The sequence below is a fragment of the Pinus tabuliformis genome, chromosome 7 (genome assembly GCF_031772625.1).
Source record: "Pinus tabuliformis cultivar Carrire ecotype Pingquan chromosome 7, CPIR1, whole genome shotgun sequence".
NCBI lineage: Eukaryota > Viridiplantae > Streptophyta > Pinopsida > Pinales > Pinaceae > Pinus > Pinus tabuliformis.
Window position 1 is genome coordinate 1,550,860,263 of NC_142293.1, and position 22,686 is coordinate 1,550,882,948.

Sequence of the window (22,686 nt, forward strand, 5' to 3'; positions counted from 1 at the left end):
GACTACCTCTCATGGAAATGGTCATACCTCTCATGGAAATGGTCATACGTGAATGACTTAACGCAGTTGAATCCCAAAATGATATCTAATATAATGCACTGCGTAAACCCCATACTTAAATACAACCAAATTTGTAATCGAAGAGAAATTTAAAATAACCTTCTACGTAGCTATTTTCAATAAACCAAATATGCAATCAAATTGATGTAATATTAAGAAAACACCAAATATACAATGAAATTGATATAATATCAAGAAAAATCTAACAATGGCTTACGATTAAAAAAATTAAACTTTCTTTTAAAGGATTTTAAATAAATCAAATCTGCAATCAAAATAAAAATGATTATTTCCATTTCAATAAACCAAATATGCAATCAAATTGATGCAATATTAAGAAAACTCTAACAGTGACTTAGATTAACAAAATTAAAGTAACTTTCTTTTTAAGGATTTTAAATAAATCAAATCTGCCATCAAAATAAAAATGATTATTTCCATTACCAAGTTCCTGGATCCAAAAGAATAGGACGGAGGTTAATTATTTGACCTCGTTACTATTAAGATATTTCCAAAATCTACCTATAATTGATAAGTTCAGCAGAGCCAAAGACAATACTGGTCTTTCACAAAATTGACCTGGCTGCTAATAAGATATTCGCGAAATCTATAATGAAACTAAGTTCAGCAGAGCAAAATACCCTATCCGCCTTTCACAGAAGATGATTTTGCTTCTTATTTCATTAACAACTGATTTATTATTATTTATTCTGCGAACAATAGCTTGTTTAATATATTAATTTAAGACATTGCGATGAATGAGAGGAGCGTTTTCCATGGCTTCCCTGATTTCTACTTGAAATATTTTCATGACAGCGGACGGCAGGCAGACGGGAACCACTATTCCTTTCACTCCCTGTCTAGTTTGATAAGGGATCAAATAGCTCGACAAACCAGGCACTACTCCTACTCCACCTTCTGCAGGCCCACCGTAGGCTGGCTTTCCCCACCCGAAATCCACATCTTGAAACCCAATTTTCGTACAGTCCGAAACCACATCGGTGCTGGCCACTGTGAACAAAGGGCGCCCTTTCAACTCCATCAAGTCTATCACCGACCGCACGTACTCCTCGTTCACACCTTTTTTGGCTTCCTGGATCAGTTTGACAGCGACATACAAGGGTTTCTTTGTTAGTTCTCCTGCCGTCGTTGTCGGGCATGCGAAACAGATCGCGTTGCCGTAGAAGCCTTCAGGAAGTGGCGGGTCGAATTTTTTTCGGGCGTCCAGTGGGAATATGAGCCGAACTTCCTGCTCCGCCGGCAGTTGGAGAGACCTTGTTCTCAATCTCCATAAAAACGCGCACAGAACATCAAAGGTTGAGCACTTGCCTTGGTCTACTGCTTGTCTCTTAAGCAACTCGATCTCCTTTTGCCCGAAAAAAAATGAAATGTTGGCCATATCGTTCATGTTCACCATCTCGCCATCCTGATATGCGACTTGATCATATTCGTAGTGGGGGAATTTAACTGAAGGATTCGGCCGGGGTCGGAGAATTTCTCTTTTCCAAACTGGTAGAACCGAAGGCCTCGCCGCCCCCATGGCCATTTCGGCGAGAGCTTGCATTAACTGAACGAAGCCAATGGCATCACTCATGGTGTGATTGAGACGCGTGGCCAATATGAACCCTCCACAACTGAGCCGCGTCACCTGAAACGTCATAAACACGTACATTTACAAATAGCAATTCGTAGGCAGTTGTCTATAACGCGATTTTTTGAAAGCCTTTCCAGCGGATTTTTCCGGTCGAAATCCGGCCGGAATTATTGGAATCGCAAGTTTTATACCTAGTTTCTGCACAATGAAAAGGTCCCAGGAGTTTTTCAGGGTGCTGAATCCAAATATGCAGTTAAAAAACCATTTTAACTGCTAGAAATCAAGATTTGACCTCAATTCTTCCGCCGGATTCCGTCACCGGAATCTTCAAAAAGTTGCATTATAGACAACTCCATTTCGTACTTTTTTTGGATGGTAAATTTTGTGAGAGATATTACCAAAATCTATAATAGACATAAATTCAAATGCCACAACCATAACAATGAACAATAACATGAATTACGTTTATAATGCATAATGAGTTAACCTGAATGTGAAGAACAGGAGAATTTGTAATAGTTACAGAGCCTGGCGCATTGTTCAACATCTCATCCCAGCAGGGGAAGGGTGGGTAGAGGTCTCCGAACTCCTCGAGGGCAACGTCCGCATCAGCTTCCACAAACAGAACACCTTCACCCGTGCAGTCCACCACGAGCTTACCGGCGGGCGCATCTACCAGCCTTCCAGCGTAAGGATAGTACCACACCAAAACCTTCGCTAACCCTTCACGAATAACTCTGGCAGGATCCTCGCTCTTCCTAGACGGGTCGAACCGATAGAACTGAACACCGGGACTATGAAATCTCAGAGTCGGTTGATCATCAATATTGGAAAGGTATAGAATTTCTCTCGGAGTAGGGAGGGAAGGAGCGACGAGTACCGCTGGCTTTCGGGTGACCTTGAATTTCAGAGCCGCCATGAACACAACGTTATCAGTAATCAGCGACAGCTTACGAATACGAAGCACGGAATCGAGAATCGGGAGAAAAGGCTGTAAGGCTGCACCACGTTACAGCATCGAGGGCAGAGAAATAGAAGATCCAGGATTTGATGGTGGATAATGTGGTGAGGCTTGCATGTGCTGAAACTGTTTATAAAAGTCTTGGCTTCTACTGATCTCACCGGGTGGACCTATAGTGTCAAGTTGTCAACCATTAATGAATTAATGCGTGAGACTTGTTGCGTATTTGCCAACAACCACGTGTAGAAAATGGGTGTGAGCAATTGCGCCTGTCTGGCCTAATCATATCGGAATTTGTTTTTGTCGGGAATTTCGAAGATGATTAACTGGTTATCAGAGTTGCCACATGACGAAAGATTCAATAATAAAAACTGACAATTTCGTCTCAAGTTGTACTTAATGACCGGAAAAAATTAAGCACCCTGCAAATGGAGCGGAATCAGGTAGGTTGAAACCGTGAATAGTTGTTGAAATTCTGAATTGTCTACACAATACGGATGGGAAGATAGACAATTCTGTACTCTAAAATTAAATTGGACGTTGGAGGTCAGCTCTCATGGGCGGCCATTCAAAATCCAAAGTTGAAATGGAGTACATTTTCCATTCACAGAAGTGCCATTTTCAATTTTAAGGAAAAAAAAAATGCAAATTAACCTTTCTCACCGTTAAGGTATCAAAAATTCAACATTGAATGCGTATGATCTGAGGTAGTAAACATCTTACTAGGGACCAGCAATCATGTACGTTCCTAGATTTTAATATGTGAGAAAAATCGAGGGATTTGGTTCATATATTTCACTCATAAATTATCATTACACGACTTTTTCGAGATTATCTAATACATTTATGTTTAAAAAAAAATGTTTTAGGGTATAACTATTTCATTTTGTCAAAAATTACAAATGGAAAATATTATGATAAAAATTATTAGTTGATTTATTAGATATAATATCACAATCATATTACTGAATATGGTTGATATATGTTGATTGAAGTCATTTTGATTGGTTGATTTGGGTATAAAAGGGGGACAATGAGGTTGTTATATCAACTACATTTACCAATGTGGTTGTGCTAGTTGAGGAGAGGTGTGCATAGGGAAGATTAATAAACATATTTTTACTATAGTTAACTATGGATGACCATGTTTGTCCACATCAAACTATACTTCACTATGATACATTATAATTGATAACTAATGACCACATTTGACCTTGGTTACCCATATTTGATCATGGGTGATGATGATTGACCATGGTTGTCTTTAGTTGGGCAAGTGACCATGGCATGAGCAAGAGTGAACATGGTTTGACAAATTTGGCCACTATTGACCATACATTTCTATGATAGATTATGGTTGCCCGTATTGAAAATGGATGGTCACAATTGACCATGTTCAACCATAGAGACCTTGGTTCACCATGGTTGGCCATGAGGAATGGGAAGAGCATGCCTTGTTGCTCACTATGGTTGACTAAGATGACCATGGTTCGTCATGGTTGACCATGGTTGACTATGGATGTAAGGTTGTCTATGATTGACAATGTTTGACAGTGTTTAAAAATGTATGACCATGGATTATTTTTTTACCATGTTTGACCATAATTGAGCATAATGAACATGGTTGACTATGGTCAACATGGGTTGACTATGGTCAACATGTGGCTGACTATGTCTATACATAGTTGATCAAGTTTATCAATGTTTACCTATAGATGATTTTGGTTGGCCATAAACAACCATGATTCCCAAGTTGACTATGGTTGACCACGCTTAAACATTTTTCCCATCACTTTGCAACATAATTGACTAAGATAAATTATGATTAACAATGGTTGACCATAGTTGACCATGATTGTCCATGTTTAATCATGGTTGGTGATAATTAACCATGGTTGACTCTAGTTGGACATGATGACTATGGTTTGACCATGTTGACCATAAGTGAACATGGTTTCACATATTTGGACATGCTTGAGCATAGTTTCCTATGATAGATTGTGATTTCCCTATATATAATGGATGGCAATAATTGATCATGTTTAACCATGGAGACCTTGGTTGATCATGTTTGACCATTCTAACCATGGTTAGCTATGAGGAGTGAGAAGAGCATGGCTTAGTCAATGTTCACTATGGTTGAGCAAAGATGACCATGGTTGATCATGATTGACTATGACTAATTAGGGTTATCTATGGTTGAACATGTGTGACAATGATTAGTAATGTTTGACAATGTGTAACCATGTATAACCATGCCTAAGTTTGTTTAACCATGTTTGACCACAATTGAGCTTAGTCAAACATGGTTGACTAGGGTTAAGATGTAGCTCACTATGGGCATACGAGGTTGATCAAGGTTGTCATGTTTACCTATAAATGATTATGGTTAACCATGGCTAACCATAATACCCATGTTAATAATATTTGACCATGTTTAACAATTTTTCCCATGGTTGATGACTATTAACCATCCTAACCACGTAGACAATTATTGAAAATGGTTTTATAGTTCTTGACATTAGTTTACCATAATTATTAGCTTACCATAGTTTCTCAAGCTGTCTATGGTGTGTCATGGTTTAATATTGCTAGCTAACAATGACTGTGGCTGACTATGGTCAACATATGGTTGATTTAGGTTGACCATGGTCAACTAAGGTTAACTATGGTTATCTATGGTCAATATAAATTTGGCATGATTGACAATTGTTGACTATGGTTGACCGTCGTTGGCTATGTTGACTAGGTGATGATGTTCATTGTGGTCAACCATTTCATTATGGTTGACCATTATAACCATGACTGAACACTGTAACCTTCAGATTTTGTGACAATGTTTGACCTTGTTAACAATAACCGGTCATGTTTGAACATGTTTGATGGGGCTAATATTTGTAGGTGGGCTAATTTTCCATGCTTTTTCCAAATGAAAGATCTGTTTATTTCCATTCTTTCTAAAAATGATTTTCCCGAATTTTATAGTGTTCAATTGTGTTACCTTAGAAATCGCCAAAAGTTTATAGTGACTATATAAAATCATCAAAAAAATGATATTTTTTTCAAAAATGATCATCAAACATTATATATTTTGCATGTTGGGGTATAGTAAGATTTTCCAAGATTTCTCGACATTAAGATAATTATCCATCCTTAAAATTTTCCTTAATGAATATTATTTTTATGTATATCAACCACGGGCAACCCATAATAGGATGCATATACTATATGTTGTTTGACACATTGTGATGATGCTTATTATTGGTCACACAGTGATGTCATTTGTTGTTCCACACATTGGAACAATGTTTATTATTCATCACATAGTGAATTTGTTAATTGTTCGTGTCATTGCAATGACATTGATTGTTTTTCACATTGTGATGACCCTTGTTATGAAACCAACTCACAAAAAGATAGAAAAGATAGATTAACGCCTTATAAATTAGTCTCTTCAAGGGGGAAACCTCCTTTACATTACACAAATGAATAATTCTTCGATGATACAAATGAAAAGACTTCCTTTTTATATATAGGAGTCTAAGGGGTCATAATATAATCAAAGCCGACATAACAATAATAATGTAAGGGCACAATAATAACAATAGTGGGCTTCTATGGGGCACAATAATAACAATATGGGGACTACATGGGCACAACAATATAATAAGGGGGTTGTACTAATAACAATAAGGGGTTACACTAGTAGTATAGGGACCTAACATGCCCCTTTCCTTCAAAAAGTGTTGTCCTCAATGCTTGAGTAGTTCTTGATGCTCCTGTATAAAATTATTGTCCTTCCATGTGGACTCTTTAGCTAGTAAGTTCTTCCACTTGATGAGATACTCTGAAATTGATCAATTTCGTAGCTGTCAGGTTCTTGTTTCTGTGACTGCTCCAGGCTCCAATATGATTTTTCCTTCCTCGTCAAGTTCTGGCAATATTGTTTGAACTGGGATCTTCTACAACTTTTGAATGAGTGGCCACTCTTCTTCGTCCTTCTTCCATTCATACCTCGTTTCTTTTATCCAATCTGGTTGGATAATAGAAATGGCACACAACAATGCTTCCACACCCTCATCCTTTCTTGAGAGTGCATCTGCCAGAACATTTTGCTTCCATTTTTTGTAGATGATTTCAAAGTCATAACCCAACATATTTGTGACCCATTTTTGTTTCTCCTCAGAGGATAATTTTTGTTCTAAGAAGTATTTAATATTATCACGATCCGTTTTTACCTCGAAGTATCTTCCCATTAGGTAAGGTCATCATTTCTTAAGTGCGTGTAGTATTGCCATCATTTCCTTCTCATAAGTAGCTTTTTTAAGGGACATTTGTTTGTATGTATGTCACCATAAAAATACCCAATCGCCTACATCAAAACTTATTTCATTGCGATGTTGATATTCCTGTTCTTTTATTCAATTCTGCACCAAAGTGGCATTATCCTTTAAAAGTTGGAGAACTTGTTGTTGATGATCGATGTGATCTTTCACTGCTTCAATATTTTTCTTCTTGATATGTCCTTTTATATTTAGAGTTTGCGGAGTGGTAATTTCTTCCAATGCATTACAAGATATGGTCGGATTCACTTCTTGATGCTCTATGTGATCTTTCACTTCTTGAACATTTTTCTTCTTGATATCTCCTTCTATCTTGATAGTTTGAGGAGTGGTAATTCTAGCCATTGCATTACAATATATGGTTGGATTCATTTCTTCTTTCTTGATGTGGTCTTTCACTTCTTGAACCTTTTTCTTCTTGATATGTCCTTCTATCTTAAGAGTTTGAGGAGTAGTAATTATTTCCAATGCTTTACAAGATGTGTTCGGATTCATTTCTTCTTTCTTTGTGGTTGTTTCCTAGTGTATATACTCTTCTTTTGACATTTCTTGATCCTTTTCTTCCTCCTCTCCACAATCAATGTAAAATAATTTCTTCTCAGCACACTTATGACCTTTAATGTATTTTTTTATCACAATTGTAACAAATCCATTTTTCTCTTTTTTCTTCCAATTTTTGTGGTGTAACCCTTGTAGGTTGTGGAAGGCTAGGAGAATCAACACTTCCATATTTATAGTTGCGAGGGGTAGACTTCCTTGTTGCCATAATTTTTCTTTCCACTTTGTAACAAAGCCCTTTTTCTCTTTTTTCTTCCAATTGTTGTGGTGTTGCTCTAAAGAAGGTGTTGCTCTTTGTATCCTCATAATGTGCTATAATTTCCTCCGTGAAAATTTACCATGTAACAAGTGGTTTACGAGAAAAAAGCCCTTCATACCATAAAAATTGATCTTGTTCTAAATATGAAGATGCAATACATACCTTTTGTAATAGTGGTACACCATGTAGATCAAAATATTTCTCCATCTGTAGTATCTAATTTACCAGATCCTTACCATCAAACTTCCTCATCCCGATTTTTCTTGATTTTAGGAGCTCGATCTTGAAACAACTGTGACTGTAATTTTAGATCTCCAAGTTCTGAAAATTCTTCTTGCGGTAGTTATATGAGTTCTCTTTAACCTTGCAAGTCTAATTAGAATTTGATTATCCAAGAAAGAGTAATGCCAAATCTCCCATAGTGACCTGATTATAGACTAGTTCAGTAGAATGAACTTTTACGATGTACCATGTGTCATTTTTTCAACCTTAGTACCTGAAAGTGATATACAAAAGACTACAGGAAGTCCTCTTTCTGAAATGTCTTACGAAATTTCAACCTGATGTTCAGATAAAAGTTATGACGATTTTCCCAAGGTGGCTTGCTTGGAATGTAATTTGGGGGTCTGCAAAAACCCTAACTTCCTTAGATTATATCTCCGAAAATATAGCAAGACAGGATCTGAAATTCGGAGCCGAGATTCAGAACTATTTCTTCTCAAATGGGTTTTTGTTTTAGTTTCTTAAACTTTGTAGCAAAATAGTTATATTGAAATTTCCACGATGAATTGTTTCATATGAAATTATGGAGCTTGCAAAAACCCTAACTTCCTCAGAACATATCTCCGAACATATAGTGAGAAAAAATATGAAATTCGGACCCAAGGTTCAGCACAATGTTTTCTCAAATGGGGTTTTTTTTAGCTTCTAAAACATCTCAGAAAAAAGTTATAGGGAAAATTCTACGATGACCTATTTTAAGTAGCGAAACCCTAGAATCCAAAGCTTTGATACCATATGTTATGAAACCAGCTCACAAAAAGATAGAAAAGATAGATGAGCGTCTTACAAATCAACCTCTTAAAGGGGGCAACCTCCTTTACATTACACAAATGAAAATTATTGGATGATACAAATGAAAAGACTTCCTTTCTATATATTGGAGTCTAAGGGGTCATAATATAATCAGAGCCGACATAACAATAAAAATGTAAGGGCACAATAATAACAATAGTGGGCTTCTATTTAGCACAATAATAACAATATGGGGACTACATGGGCACAACGGTATAATAAGGGGGTTGTACTAATAACAATAAGGGGTTACACTAGTAGTATAGGGACCTAACAACCTTTATTATACATCACACTGCAACATTGTTTGTTGTTCATCACATCAAGACACCACTTTTTTTCAATAATTTGTGTCATCAATTGTGGATAACAACATATGACATCATTTATGAAGAATGTCAAATGAAATCACTATGGCATCAATCATGTTCAATAATGGAACACAATCGCCAACCATGAGAAAAGATTGCCAACCATGGTTAAACATGTTTATGTATGGACAACCACTATCAAGTGTAGTCGACTTCAAATAACATGGTCAACTATGAAAAATTCATCAGCCATTGTCAAATATAAAAAAAAAAAAAATGACATACCTAATTTGGATTAGCATGTTCAACAATGTGTTCATTATTCATTGACGTCACTATGAATTTGTCGAAAAACTCGACAATTTGTTTATTGTCATGAATAATGGATCATTGTCCATCACATTATGACCTCATTTGTTATTTAACACATTGCAACGCCATTTGTGATGAACAACAAATGAAGTCAATGTGAAGAATAATAAATGATGTTGTAATGTGAAGAATAATAAATTTCATCATAATGTGAGGAACAACAAATGCCATTGAAATGTGATAAAAAACAAACACCATTGCAATGCGATGAAAAAGAAAATTCATTGCAATGTCACAAATAATATCCATCATTACAATGTAAAAAAAAATAAATGCCATTGCAATGTGATGAAAAATGAAAACATTACTAAATGTGATGCATATGGTTGATGATGTCAATCTAACCTACACAAATATCCCTTCTTGGAACTTTGCCTCCAAACACAATCATCAACAACCCACTTTACCAAAACCCAAATAAAACCATAAAAAACTCACTTTTAATTAAAAATTATAAAAATTGGCCAACTGTTATATGATTTAGCAAGGTTAAAGGTTAATTGTTATAAAATTTATCCAGGTTGGAGGTTAGGGGTCAAAATCCTACACTGATTTTAAAATTCACCCAATAAAGGTTAGGGTTTCATTGTGAGGTCAAAGGTCATACTCCTCCATTAACTTTGAAACATGCCCAACTAAGGTCAAAGCCAACTACATAAAGCCACCTTCATGATTTTTAATAGTTCTTGACTTCATCAATTGAGGTGAGGACTCAACTTCAATTTCTTTTACTGGCCCGTGCTTGGACAAGGTTAGATCCAAAATAGATTCAACAGAAATTTAATAAAATTTAGTCTCTCTCCTTATTACTCACCTTTGTGCTCTAAAATGAAATGAAAAAGGGTTTTTCTCTATTACGGGTGTCTAAGCATTCTTACCTCTTCCTCAACCCTCTACAACCTTTGTTAGATCAATGCTTCCACTATGCATTCTCCTCTATCTAAATTGGGTCATTGATCTAATGTGTGTATCAACAATTATCAACCTTCATCGATTCAACTTATAAAGGAAAGCTTCAACGTTGTTTGCCTACTCTAGATCCAGTGGTACTCCTCTATGTTACACTTTTTCCAGAGCTCCAAGAACAACTCTGCAACCCTTTTTGCTTGTTATTTTCTTACTCTCTCTCCAAATTTCATCCCTTTTGAACTTTAATATAACAACCTGCAACACATCTACATTATACTGGGATTCAACAAAAAATACAAAGGTTCATTTCCATATTATAATAGAAATTAAAATTTACATGAACTGAGTTCAAAACACTCGAAACAAGGTGTCTCCTCCTATATTGCTTAATATTTGTACAAAGATACACAATGATTACATGTAAGGCCATTGTGCTTGATATACATATAATTGACCTCTGATTTGACCTTATCTATTCTCAGCCTCCACATTCAATCTCTCAAATCTCCTCTCTTTTCACATGTATCCCAAAAAATATATACTGTTGTGCTACATAGTTACATAAAGGATTCTGAAACCATAATAAGATTAAGATCCAAAAAATTCTCAACAATCCCTATCTCTAGGGTCATTTAGGTCCACCTATTCCTCAAGAGAACTAACTAATCCTAAGGTCTCTCAAACCTCATTCAACATTCTTCAGATCTCCTCAAAGAGCAGATTTGATAACTATATTCCTCATTCTCAATCCTTATATTTACACAATTTCTCTATATTTCCAAGGACATCTGAAATAAAAATAATTTAATCAAATACACTCAATCAACGAATCAACTCCCTTGGTAAATGAAAGACCCCTAAGCCTTATTAAAACATATTTTAATTAGAGGTACGATGCTCCTACATCGGTCTCCCAAGGAATAAAATATGCATGATCTCTTGATCATGAGTTTGTAGCTAATTCCTCCTAGATTCCAAACTTTAGTTTGTAGTTGCCTAAATGCTTTATTATACTGCTATTGATTTATTTTCTTCTTCCTTCTTCCAAGTTTCCAATATTAATACTAATATTTCCCATGTTCTTTTTTGATGTTAAGTTCTTCAGTTAACTACATTTCCTTGATAATTGTCCTCCTTTTTCTGTTGTACAAGTCTTCTCTTGGTTGTTTTCCTCATCAACATCCACAATTCATCAATAACATCATCAAGTTTCATTTTTTGTTGAACCTTGCTATTGTTATCCACGAAGTGTTGAATTTCCTCCTTAATCCTCTCCTTGTTGTCTTTCAAGGGAATTTTCTCTTCTTCCAATTGTTATTTTTCATGCTAAATTTGCAATATTTGGCTTATTATATTTTCCTCTAAGAAATTTAGCTCTTCATACAATTCAATAAAACCATTTTGAATTGTATTTGTAACCTCTCCGCAATATCCATTACTTGGGTCTTTTGATAGCCACTCCAAAAGCTCCATTTTGTCTTCATTTGTGCTTCCATCCTTTGGCATGAGAATTCCACTTGGCATTCCATTGATTGGAATATCCTCGAGAATGTCTTCATGAAGTATCTCTTCATCTTATGATGTTGCTTCATCTTTGTCTAGAATAGAAATTGAAGTTTGTTCTTCTTTAGCTTCCTCTATTATTGAAGCATTCCTTCTAAATACACCATCCCCAAGGTCAATAAACACATGCTTAATTAAAAATATTTCTAGCTTATCCAATTCTTCTAGGAGCTTCATTTCTTCATCAACATGCACTAGCATATTTATCTAATCTGGTCATCACTTATCAAACCTACAATCACATGCAAAGTGTTAGACTAAAAAACATAAGGCTCCACATTTGATGCCTCAACTACCATATCTTCATGATGATGTGAACTTTCCTAATAATTAATAACACCCTCAATAAACTCCTCATTAGCATTTCTAGCTTCCTCTTCATTAAGGGATAATATTTGTTCAAGTTCACATATAGAAACATCCATTTCATACTCATGTGCTCTAGTTTCTTTCTTCAATATATCATACATTCATTGCCTCAACTTCATTTACAATTAATGCCATATTACCTTCTTCTTCTTCTTCATTTTCTAACCATATCTTTGGTCTTCCTCATATTCATGTAGCACCTACGCTAGTACACTAAGATTTACTTTTAATTCATCCATTCCTCTTTTTAATTCCTCATCACTCATATTTTTCATGTCAACTACCTTATCCCTCTTCTTCATATGATTGTGACTTATATTTAAAATTTTATCATGACCAACAATAGCCTTTCCCATTTCCTTCTTCTGTGGACTCTTGTTGTCTACTTATGAGTTGCAATAAGCCTTTCCCACTTTGCAACAAGTCTGCCAATTGTCACTAGTACCAATTCATCCTCTTGGTATCCTATCTTCCTCTTCTGGTTCTTTGCAGTAGAAACTCTTCTCGAGCACTTTTTCTCCCCATCATTCAAAGTTTTTGGCTTCTACATCTTCAACAACTCAATTCTCTCTTTCTCTTTGGAGAATTTATGTTCTCTTCTCTTTAGCAAATTAAATTGCTGCTGGTTTTCGTCATAAATTTCTTTACTTGGGATCTTTGATTATTCCCTCTTCCTTTATCATAGCTTCACTTATTATAATGTTACCTACAACTTTCTTTCTCCGCTACCTACAAACACAATTTCCTTATGCCTAGAGAAGACAAAACCATTATATTCACCTTCATAAGATCTATACCAAGATTGTATCTTTAGAAATCTTACTTTGATCATTTTTACTGAAAAAATTCCTTCCAAAAGTATGATTGCTTTGTATTCTTTCAAAAAAATCCCTCACAAGGGCATAACACTCTTTCAATCATCTCCAATTTACAAATTACAAAAAAAAAATTAACCATGCTTATCATATTTAAAGAACCTCAGTGTTCTTTGTCTTACAATTTCCTCAATCTTCAATCAAATTGAAATGAAAAATATTTACCTGCCATACTTCCCAAATCTGAACTGCTGCAATATTATTAATGGGAAAACTTACTCTAAGTTTTCTTCCAAAGAACATAACTGTGATTTGTACCTTCAATTGTGTTTACTATACCTTCATTTTTGCAGTACTTCCATGTCCTTTTGACTCAAAACATTATTCCTCTATGGTATAAATACCTTTTCTACTTTCTCCTCTTTCTGAGAGCTTCATCCTATAATCACCAATCTCCTATAATCTAAGTGGTTTGTTGAATAATTTTTTTTACCTTTCTTAGATTTATTCCCAATATGATTATGTTGTAGATTTGACCTTCCTTTTCCAAAGAGCATAAATTTTATGATTTATTCATCAAGTAGAAAACCTTCTCTATGTATTCAAAGAAATTTTTGTTTTCTTGTTTCCCATGAGCATTCCATCTTATATTTAATTCAACCTGGTCACATACCTTCACAAGTTTTCAAATGTTTCTTTTCATTCCAAAGAATCAACTTCAAAACTAATTTCACCCAATGCATAAGTCCATAAGTAGCATAAACTACACACAAATTTTCATGCACAAGTAACAATGGTTTTGTGCACAAGTTTCATTTCAAGTTCAACCTTTATATTTCACTCTCTTTCGATAAAGTTGCATAGACTTCACAACACATTTCCACATTCTTGAAGGCCTTTACTGGACCTTTGTTAATTATGTCTTCAAATCAATTATCTCAAGTTCCTCTACAAAACTTCATTTGTTTACATAGAATTCCTTCTTCTAACAATGCATAACTCTTCGGAATTGAAAGAAAAACAAGGTCCTTATCTCTAAACTTCAATTGGCTTGTATTGTCTATTCATTGTCATTAAATTTCAATAACTTCCTTTTGCAATTTATATTTTTCAAACCTTCCTTTCTTAATAGACTCTTATGATGGAGCTATTCAGGTCCTTTGTTAAATATTCCCCTAGTTGTACCATTGTTATCTGATCTTCTATCTACTTCAATAATTGAAAACAAATCTTCTTTACATTATCAAAATTTAGAATCCAAAAACCACGCCTCAATACCTATATTGATATGCTTGCATTGCTATTAAATTTTCTCGATCTTCAAAAGAAGCAGGCTTCAACGTGGCTCTGATACCAAAAATTATGTCAATATGGCCTACACAAATACCCCTTCTTAGTACTTTTCCTCCAAATGGAATCATCAACAACCCACTTTACCAAATACCAAATAAAACCATGGTCGATGTTAGTACACGTTAACCATCCAAGTTAGGTACGTTAACTTTTGACAATGCTTTACCATGGTTGGTAAGTTGTCCATGGTTGACCTCTTGATGATTGATCATGCCATCTAAAGTTAAATATGCATGAGAATGGTTGTCCATACATAACCATGCTTGACCATTATTTGCCACATTTTTTCATGGTTTTCTATGTTGTTTCATTGTTGAACATAGTTTCCATGATGACTATGGTGGACCAACATTGGCAATGTTTACCTATAGATGATTGTGGTCAACCAAGATTCCTTTGGTGACCATGTTTCACCATGGAACCCATGTTGAATAAGGTTGGTGATAGCAGATGTTGAACAACCAAATTAGGTATCTCAATATTTGACAAGATTTAACCATGGTTGATGAATTTTCCATGGTTAACCTCTTGATCATGGTTTACCATGTTGTCTAAAGTTAAGTATGCTTGGCAATGGTTATGAAAATGGTTGTGTTAACATTTTCACTTGTTTACACTCAATATCAAATATGGACCATTTATTTTATATTTTCTCCATGGTTGGATCTTATCAAGTGTTGGAGTGTGTGTTAACTGATCCAAGGGATCATTCTAGTGCTCAAAATTCAAAGTGTGTAATAGAGCTCGAAACTAGTACAATTGGATAGATCTCAGTGATCTGAATCTAACGCAAATTATTACACTCAAAACCAATATCGTATGCTCATGATATCACATTCTGATTGAATTCCTAAACTAGTAAAATTTTGCAGAATTGATAGGTGACTGGACATTTTGGGCCAGTGGCAGGCTTCCACTTGGCCACTCCTGATTGGTCCAAAAATTCACAATTCTATTAGCTGTGGGATCAAATTTTTAACTATATTAGGCTGATTGTGTGGTTGACTGTGTAATATTTGGGCCAATGAGGGAGAGCCACATGGGACAATTGGAGGCTGTCGTGTGGCCTTCAATGACAGGTTAAAATTTTTGTAAGTGGCCAAAGCACTAGTAGTGATTTGAACTCGAGACCTCTACCAAGCAACATAAGGCCTTTACCATTGCGCTACCATCATGTGACTTAACCATATACATTTGCAGTTTATATTTTAAATGGAGCAGAAACCTTGGTTTGGGTTGGATCGGGGCTAAGCCCTAGCCTTGGTCCCCCACACCTTCATAACCAAAGGGCAGGACCAAGGGCCAAGTCTTAGCCCTAGCCTGATGGTCATAGCCCTACCATAACATTAACGCACTGGATCTAGGAGCAGCACCATGGCAGATTTGGCATGGGGCCAGAAGTTTAGAGCGAACCTACAATCATATGAGATCATAAAGAGACCACCGACAGAGTTTGGTAAAGGGGCCAGGCCTGATGTCACATGACCCTGTATGTGATTAGGTGCGCAGAGGAGAGATGGGGCCAACCTCGGGCCATATGGCCACCACATGACCACACCGCCAACAGAAAGGGAGCACGCCAGAGTTATAGACCTTAGCACATAAATTAGGTACCAACCCTAGGTTCGCGGATACGATAAGACCATGCACCAAATTAGTTAGGGGCCCTGTTGGTGTTTAGATATGAATCGTGAAACTTACCCAATTCCACATTAATTGTCAACCCAAGGATCTACAAGTTATTTCAAGGCTATCATGAAAAGTGTATATAGGCCATAGTTTCCCTACCTAGTACTGAACATTCAACTATAAACTTAACAATGTGTAACAACAAGCGATAAATGTAACAACAAATAAGACTAACAACAATAATGACTATACAAGAAACAAGAGTAAAAACAAAGTAGACTCATAGCAACACACTGATAATCATCCACAATGATAAATAAATTAACTGAAATAAACCTATGCACACATCTATCCAACAACACTTGGTCAAGAGAGTGGGCCCAACTCCCTGATCAGGGTTGCGACGAGATCACGAAATTCTCATAAGATCATAATTTCATTAATAGAAAGGGTGATACATGTATGATGTTAAAGACTCAAAGTTAACGTAATTCCTTACAATCTTAAGTGTCAGCTTTCATAGCCCTGTAACTCTGCTTATACAATTTGTTATCACTAACAACTCCTAGAATTGCGGCAGTTGTCTTCCTACAATTACATAGTGGTTTCTTAAGCGAAACATAATATAAAGATATTAGTGAGTTTATTAAAATATTAATCCACCATTGCAACTGATTTCTCAAGATAGCGCTTCAAACTAGATGGTCATTATTTGTAGAACCATAGTCTTGATCATACTTCCTCCAAATCTGCAAGGATAATCGAATTAGCAATCCAGTTAGGCAACAATCCCCTATGACTATGCTTCATTGATTAATGATTCATAATGACATGAAAGAGGTATACCTATGCAGTTTAGAATGTAAATTGACCAACAATGGTGTAAAGTGGATATAGGAAACAAGGTAAAAAGGTGAGTAAAAACATGCAAATCCAACCACCAACATCTGCCCCCAACTAGTCTTTCTGCATGTCCTCATGCATCCCATCGCCTACATAGATCAAGGTTGGAGTTGTGATGATCAGCATGAAGCTGTACAAGATCATAAATTGCAGCCAATTTTGTGCCCAAAGGGTTATATCCATCTATCTAGAGGACTTCCTTCCACCAATCCTCACCTACCTCATAAGTTGGAGTATACTCATTGTTTGGAAACTAGATAATCTGGAACCAGAACCTCAAACCCATCCATCGAACCCCACAAAGCTGCATGCATGCGATATACTGAGGTACCCTGTTTAAAGCCCAAGAAAATTTGGGGAGGCCAAAAGGTTCACGTATCCTGACGGCTGATACGATAGCATCCACCGTTTCTGGCAGTTGTCCCGAGCCTCCTCTTGAAAGGTAAAAATTTAGCTTTTTCATATGTCAACGCACCATTTCTAGGTTTCCAACATCTTTTCTTTCTGTCCCTCAATCCCTAAAAGGGTTTGGCTTCTGTTATAAACATTCATAGACTGATAATTATCCATCCAAGGGACAAGTGGCCTGTTTTCTTGATTCTCTTCGAACGTGTTGAAGGCTTTCTTCCATTTAACCTAATTAACTATGTAGGAGGTGAAGGCTCTAAATTGAATGTCTCCCACGTATGGCACTGGCTTAAATGAATGACCATTGCCCGAAAATTAATCATGCATATAGAGTTCACACATCAAGTGTTGATCCAGAATATTGTGGCTTCTCAAGATGCGCAAAAACTACATTGAGTCTTCTATCTCATGGCTAAGTTCCTGGTGGACACTTTCTAAACAAAAGAATAGATAATGTTCATGGAGGAACAAAGCATAGTTGTGGGCAGGGGGTTGGCAAGCCATTACCTATTGTGCCAGAGCAAACATTTCTTCCTTATCAGCCTTTAGTAGCTACACCTGCCCTTCCAGTTCCTTGATTTTCTTCTGCTGCTTCTCTTTCTCTTTCTCCAATTTCTCCATGTAATCGATAACTATTTTCGTGGTTTTCTCATGAACTCCCTTCACACCTTTCCTATGAGATTCTAAAGGAATGGTCCCCTGTTGAAGGTGAGCTGCAGAAGCTTGCCACTTCTGAATTTTTGTAGTCATGAAAAAACCCCATGCCTCGATCACATGCAAAAAAGACTCGGTATGTGTAGCCACAGAGGTTGTGGGCCTCTCCTCAGTCTGCACTACTGCTGAGACAGTTTCAGCCCCAGGTTTCTCAGCATTCTTCTTATGTCAAAAAGAGGTATCCGTAGCAAAGAAGGAGGAGGACATGGACCATCGAGCTAAACTAGGGGACTTTCTGTTTAAAACATAGCTTAAATGATGGAATGGATAAGTCTATAGAAGACTTAATTAAATGTAATATGCCATGTGTATATGTATAGCGAGTTTAAGGGTTTGTTGAGCAAATCAAGGAGAGGATTGATCAGATCCTTCATAGTGATCCGATCCAATATTCCTGTAATGATGAACCTGTGTGTTCTATAAATATATGTGATGAGACAGATAGAGATGGACAGAGTGATAGAGATAGAATTTGTGAAAACAGAGTGTTGAAATGTAGTCAAGGGAGAACTCGTTCTAAGGCTGCGATGCCTTAGTTCTGTAATCTTATACATATAATGAATAAGTTGTGTATTTGTGGATTCCATGTGTCTGTGTTGTGCCTTTGGGTTATCTGTATATTTACTCGTTGAATGACTTAAATTCCATTGGTAGGAAATGTTAATCGACCATCGATCACTTAAGGATCGATGGCAATCCATTTGTAAATGAGTTAACTGTGTGTCATGTGTCTAAAGCGGAGTATGGTAGAAACTGTGGCTTTAATGCAGAAATCCATCAATTGAAAGATATTAAGTCCAAGAGGAGGCTGGAGAAATGATACACAGGATCTGTTAGATCTGTTAGATCAACTGTCCTGATCATATCACATCGGCAGAGGCCTTAGGGTGTTATCAAACCCGACCATCATCACAGAGCGATCAGTGATAAAGCGATGGATCCTGAATCGTTGGATCAAAAACCCAGATCGATGTCCCAGATGCGATTGGCGATCGCATATCAGAGAGGAAAAGGATGAGAGATAATGGAATAGTGATGGTTGATACGCCGATGAGCGATATGGCGATATCGTCGATAAACTGATCGGCGATCGGGTATCGGGATTGGAGCAGTGCTCTGGAGCATTTAGCGGTGTGGACCTGCCGACAATTATAGTTGCGGCTTATAAAGATTTGAGGTCCAGCTATTAGGATCGGAGTGGAGTTTCCCTTTGTAAATCCCTTGACCTTGTTTTTCTTCTGATATATGTATTGTATCGAGGCTTTAAAGCTTAAATGCATAATTTAAAGCTTCCGATGGTGTAAAAGACCCGATAGTGGAATGGTCCATGATTTCAAAGGCTTAAAGCCTAAATAAACGCTTCCGATAGGCTTTGTGGGTCATAACCCACAGGCCTCAAGATCGATATTTTATTAAGGGAAAGGGATTTTAGTTAACCCCCAATATCTCTACCCATCATTTGGTATCATAGCAGGAAAGGGGAAGAAATTTCCTACGAAGCAATGTTTTGCTTATGAATATTAAAGACTATAGAGGTATGAAAATAACAGTATGTTGAATGAATGAAGTTTGGCACCAGATTACAGCAGTGAAACTGTAGAAGAACTTTTGCGAACTTTGTAGAGATTGTAGCAAAACTTGCAGATGCAAAAGACAAAGGAAATCCATTCAAAACACAAGTGACAACATAAGAAAGTGTGAAGACTGCAGCAATATAGAACAAGACAAGCTGTGAGAGAAGAACCAGATGTGTTCTTAAAAGCAAAGCAAGGAAAGCACTCTGAAGTGGTAGTGAACCTGAAGAATCCAACAAGAGATTGGACATAGAGGACAGCTGAAGTGTTCTCAAGAGAGAGTGAGAGATTACAAAAGCCTCGAAGGAGCAAAGGCGTTGCTCAAGAGGAGGTTCTAGATAGAGGACTGTGCTTACCAAAAGACTGAGTGAGGAGAGCTTAGTGAGGTAAGATCATAGTAAGGAGGACTTGCTGTTGCAAAGGAGTGAGGAGCTCATGAAGAGAGAGGAGAAGAAGATGACTACTAATAGTCATAACATAGGTTCAGAAAGAATCCACAAAAGAAGGAAAGATCCCAAAGTAAATGGCATGAGGATGAGTCAAGAAGAGTTTGACAGAGAGAGAGCTAAGATAGATTTCCAAATTGGAATATTGATGGAGATGCTGCAGAGAAGTGATGAAGACCAGAAGCATGGGTGGACCATGATAAGGAGAGTAAAGTGGCAGAGGCTATAAGAGAAGAGAATTCAACAAGTGAATTTAGAAATAGCAGAAGAGTTGAGAAAGATTGAGAAAATATCGAGTGCTCAAGAGGAACCATAGGAACTCAGAGAAGCAGAAGCAGAAATGGAAGTTTCCATTTGTAGACCAAAACAAGGTGAAATGTTGGGTGAAGAGTATAATGGGAGATTAGTTGAAGATCTCATGGACTATCGGCATAGTTCAGAACAATTAAAAGATATGATGATAAGGGAAGCAGATGAGGCAATGGAGACTTGTGATTTTTATTCTCATAGTTTGTGTATGTTCGCAGGATATACAGAGGATGATGGACAGTATGGTAAAACTGTCACAAATGGGAATGAAGCTCTTGAGGTGAAGTATGATAGAGAATGCCTTTTAGAGGAAGAAGGTGCTCAGCTATTGCAGTAAAGGGAGTTCATAGATGAAATTCTGTTTGGTGTGAAACAATCAGATGAAGTTGATATGAACCAGAAGTCTAATGAAAATTCCATAGCAATACTACAAGAAGGTAAACAAATGAGATTGTCTGATGAAATTGATGAAAGAACTTTGCAATATGACAGTGAAGAAAAAAGGACAACTCAGGAGGATTGCCAGGAAAAGAATGAAGCTGAGAGTGGAAGTTGTGATGAACTGCTGGAGAGATTTCACAACGAAATAGAATTCTTGGAAAGACTGCTCAAGGAACCTGAAGAAGAAATGAAGCTTTCAGAACCTGATGGAGAAAAGGATATGGTTACTATGCATGATAAGGATGAAATGTCTCTAACATTTATAGAGTTAATTAAATGTTTAGACCTTTCAATTAATGATGTGACTGCAAGTGTGGAAGACAACATTAATAAATATGATGCTGAAATAAGAGAAATTGAGCAGAGATTATTTGAAGGTGAGATGAAAGATCACGAGCAACAATGAAGTTATGTCCTCACAGACATGAAGGAGACAGAAGTATTAAATCCGCAAGATGAAGATGGAAGGAACCAACAATGATCAGCAATAAGAGAATGAATTTGAGGAAGAAAACTAGCAGCAGAATGAAGAACCAGAGATTAGTCTGACAGTACAAAGAAATACAAATGAAGACCAAAGATACAGATGGAGAATGAGAAAAAAGGATCAAGTGGAAGCTATTGCAACAGAGGTGGAATGGCATGCTGATGAACGAGTTCAGGGAACTTGAACAAATTCATATTGATATGTTAGAGAAGAAGATACTCAGAGAAATGGAGTCACAGCAAGAAGGATTTGCTAAAATTCAAAAGATCTATGATGGAGGATTGGTGCTTAAAGCATCAAAGGAGGATGGAAGGTATTTTGTTTTTAAAATTGATGATTATTGTATGTTTGCAGGTCATGTAGACTTGAGGAAATACAAGTAGTTATTGGAAATTTTTATATTAACAGGTGAAGAGATGACTACTCACAGTCATATGTAGAATAAAGGGAAAAGTTACAGCCAAGTGAAGGAAAATGTCCAGTCAGATGACATCCAAAGGATAATTCAAAAGGAGGATGGCAAAGGAATTATTGAGATCCAAGGAATGTTTGGAAAGAAAGAGATCCATTCATATGAATATGGAACAAGGAATTTTCTCAGGAAAACTGATGATGCTAATACAAACCTATTGGAGAATCTTATAAAGACCTTGGTGTTTCATAGTTTTGAAACTGATATTTTGTGTGTAAATGCAGGATACATTGAAGTAAGACAACTAATTCATGTTGTCATCAGGGAAAGGAACAACACAGATATGATTTTTTAGAAGTTAAAGGAAGGAAACTCACCTAATCATGTGATGCAGAGGGAAGAGCAGCTGTTAAACATAGTTGTAGTAAATTATGTAGATGTTAGACAACTGTTTAAGACTGGGGCCAAAGGAGAGCAGCTACTGAAGGTTGATATAGAAGACTTTGTGGATATTAAACAGTCATTGAAGATTATTAACCTTGAAGAAAGCCAGAGTAAAGAAGGACTAAAGACAGATGATGCAGACAATGAAGATTGTGCAGAACTTTTGGGAGAAATTCCAAATGAAATGGCAGATCGGTGGCATGAGTTAAAGAGGCAAGGAAACCAAGGAATAAGTGATCAGACTGTACAACCAGAACTGAATGAGAATGAAGAAGTTGTCATGGATGACAAATATGAGAAAGAAGTTATCAAAAGTGTTGGCATAATGAGGAAGCAAGGTAAAGTATTTGTGTTTAATGAATTGATTAATTCTGATGA

General features: G+C 36.5%; 1 protein-coding gene across 1 annotated transcript; it reads right to left on the reverse strand.

The window, feature by feature from the left end:
• Positions 1–497: 497 nt before the first annotated feature.
• Positions 498–2,700, reverse strand: LOC149253826 (benzyl alcohol O-benzoyltransferase-like). The gene is made up of 2 exons (XM_089456943.1): positions 2,142–2,700; positions 498–1,708 (listed from the first exon to the last, which is right to left on the reverse strand). Exons 1-2 carry the CDS (start codon positions 2,571–2,573, stop codon positions 797–799), a joined length of 1,344 nt encoding a protein of 447 aa, XP_089313069.1. The 5' UTR covers positions 2,574–2,700; the 3' UTR covers positions 498–796.
• Between the last annotated feature and the right edge of the window lie 19,986 nt (positions 2,701–22,686).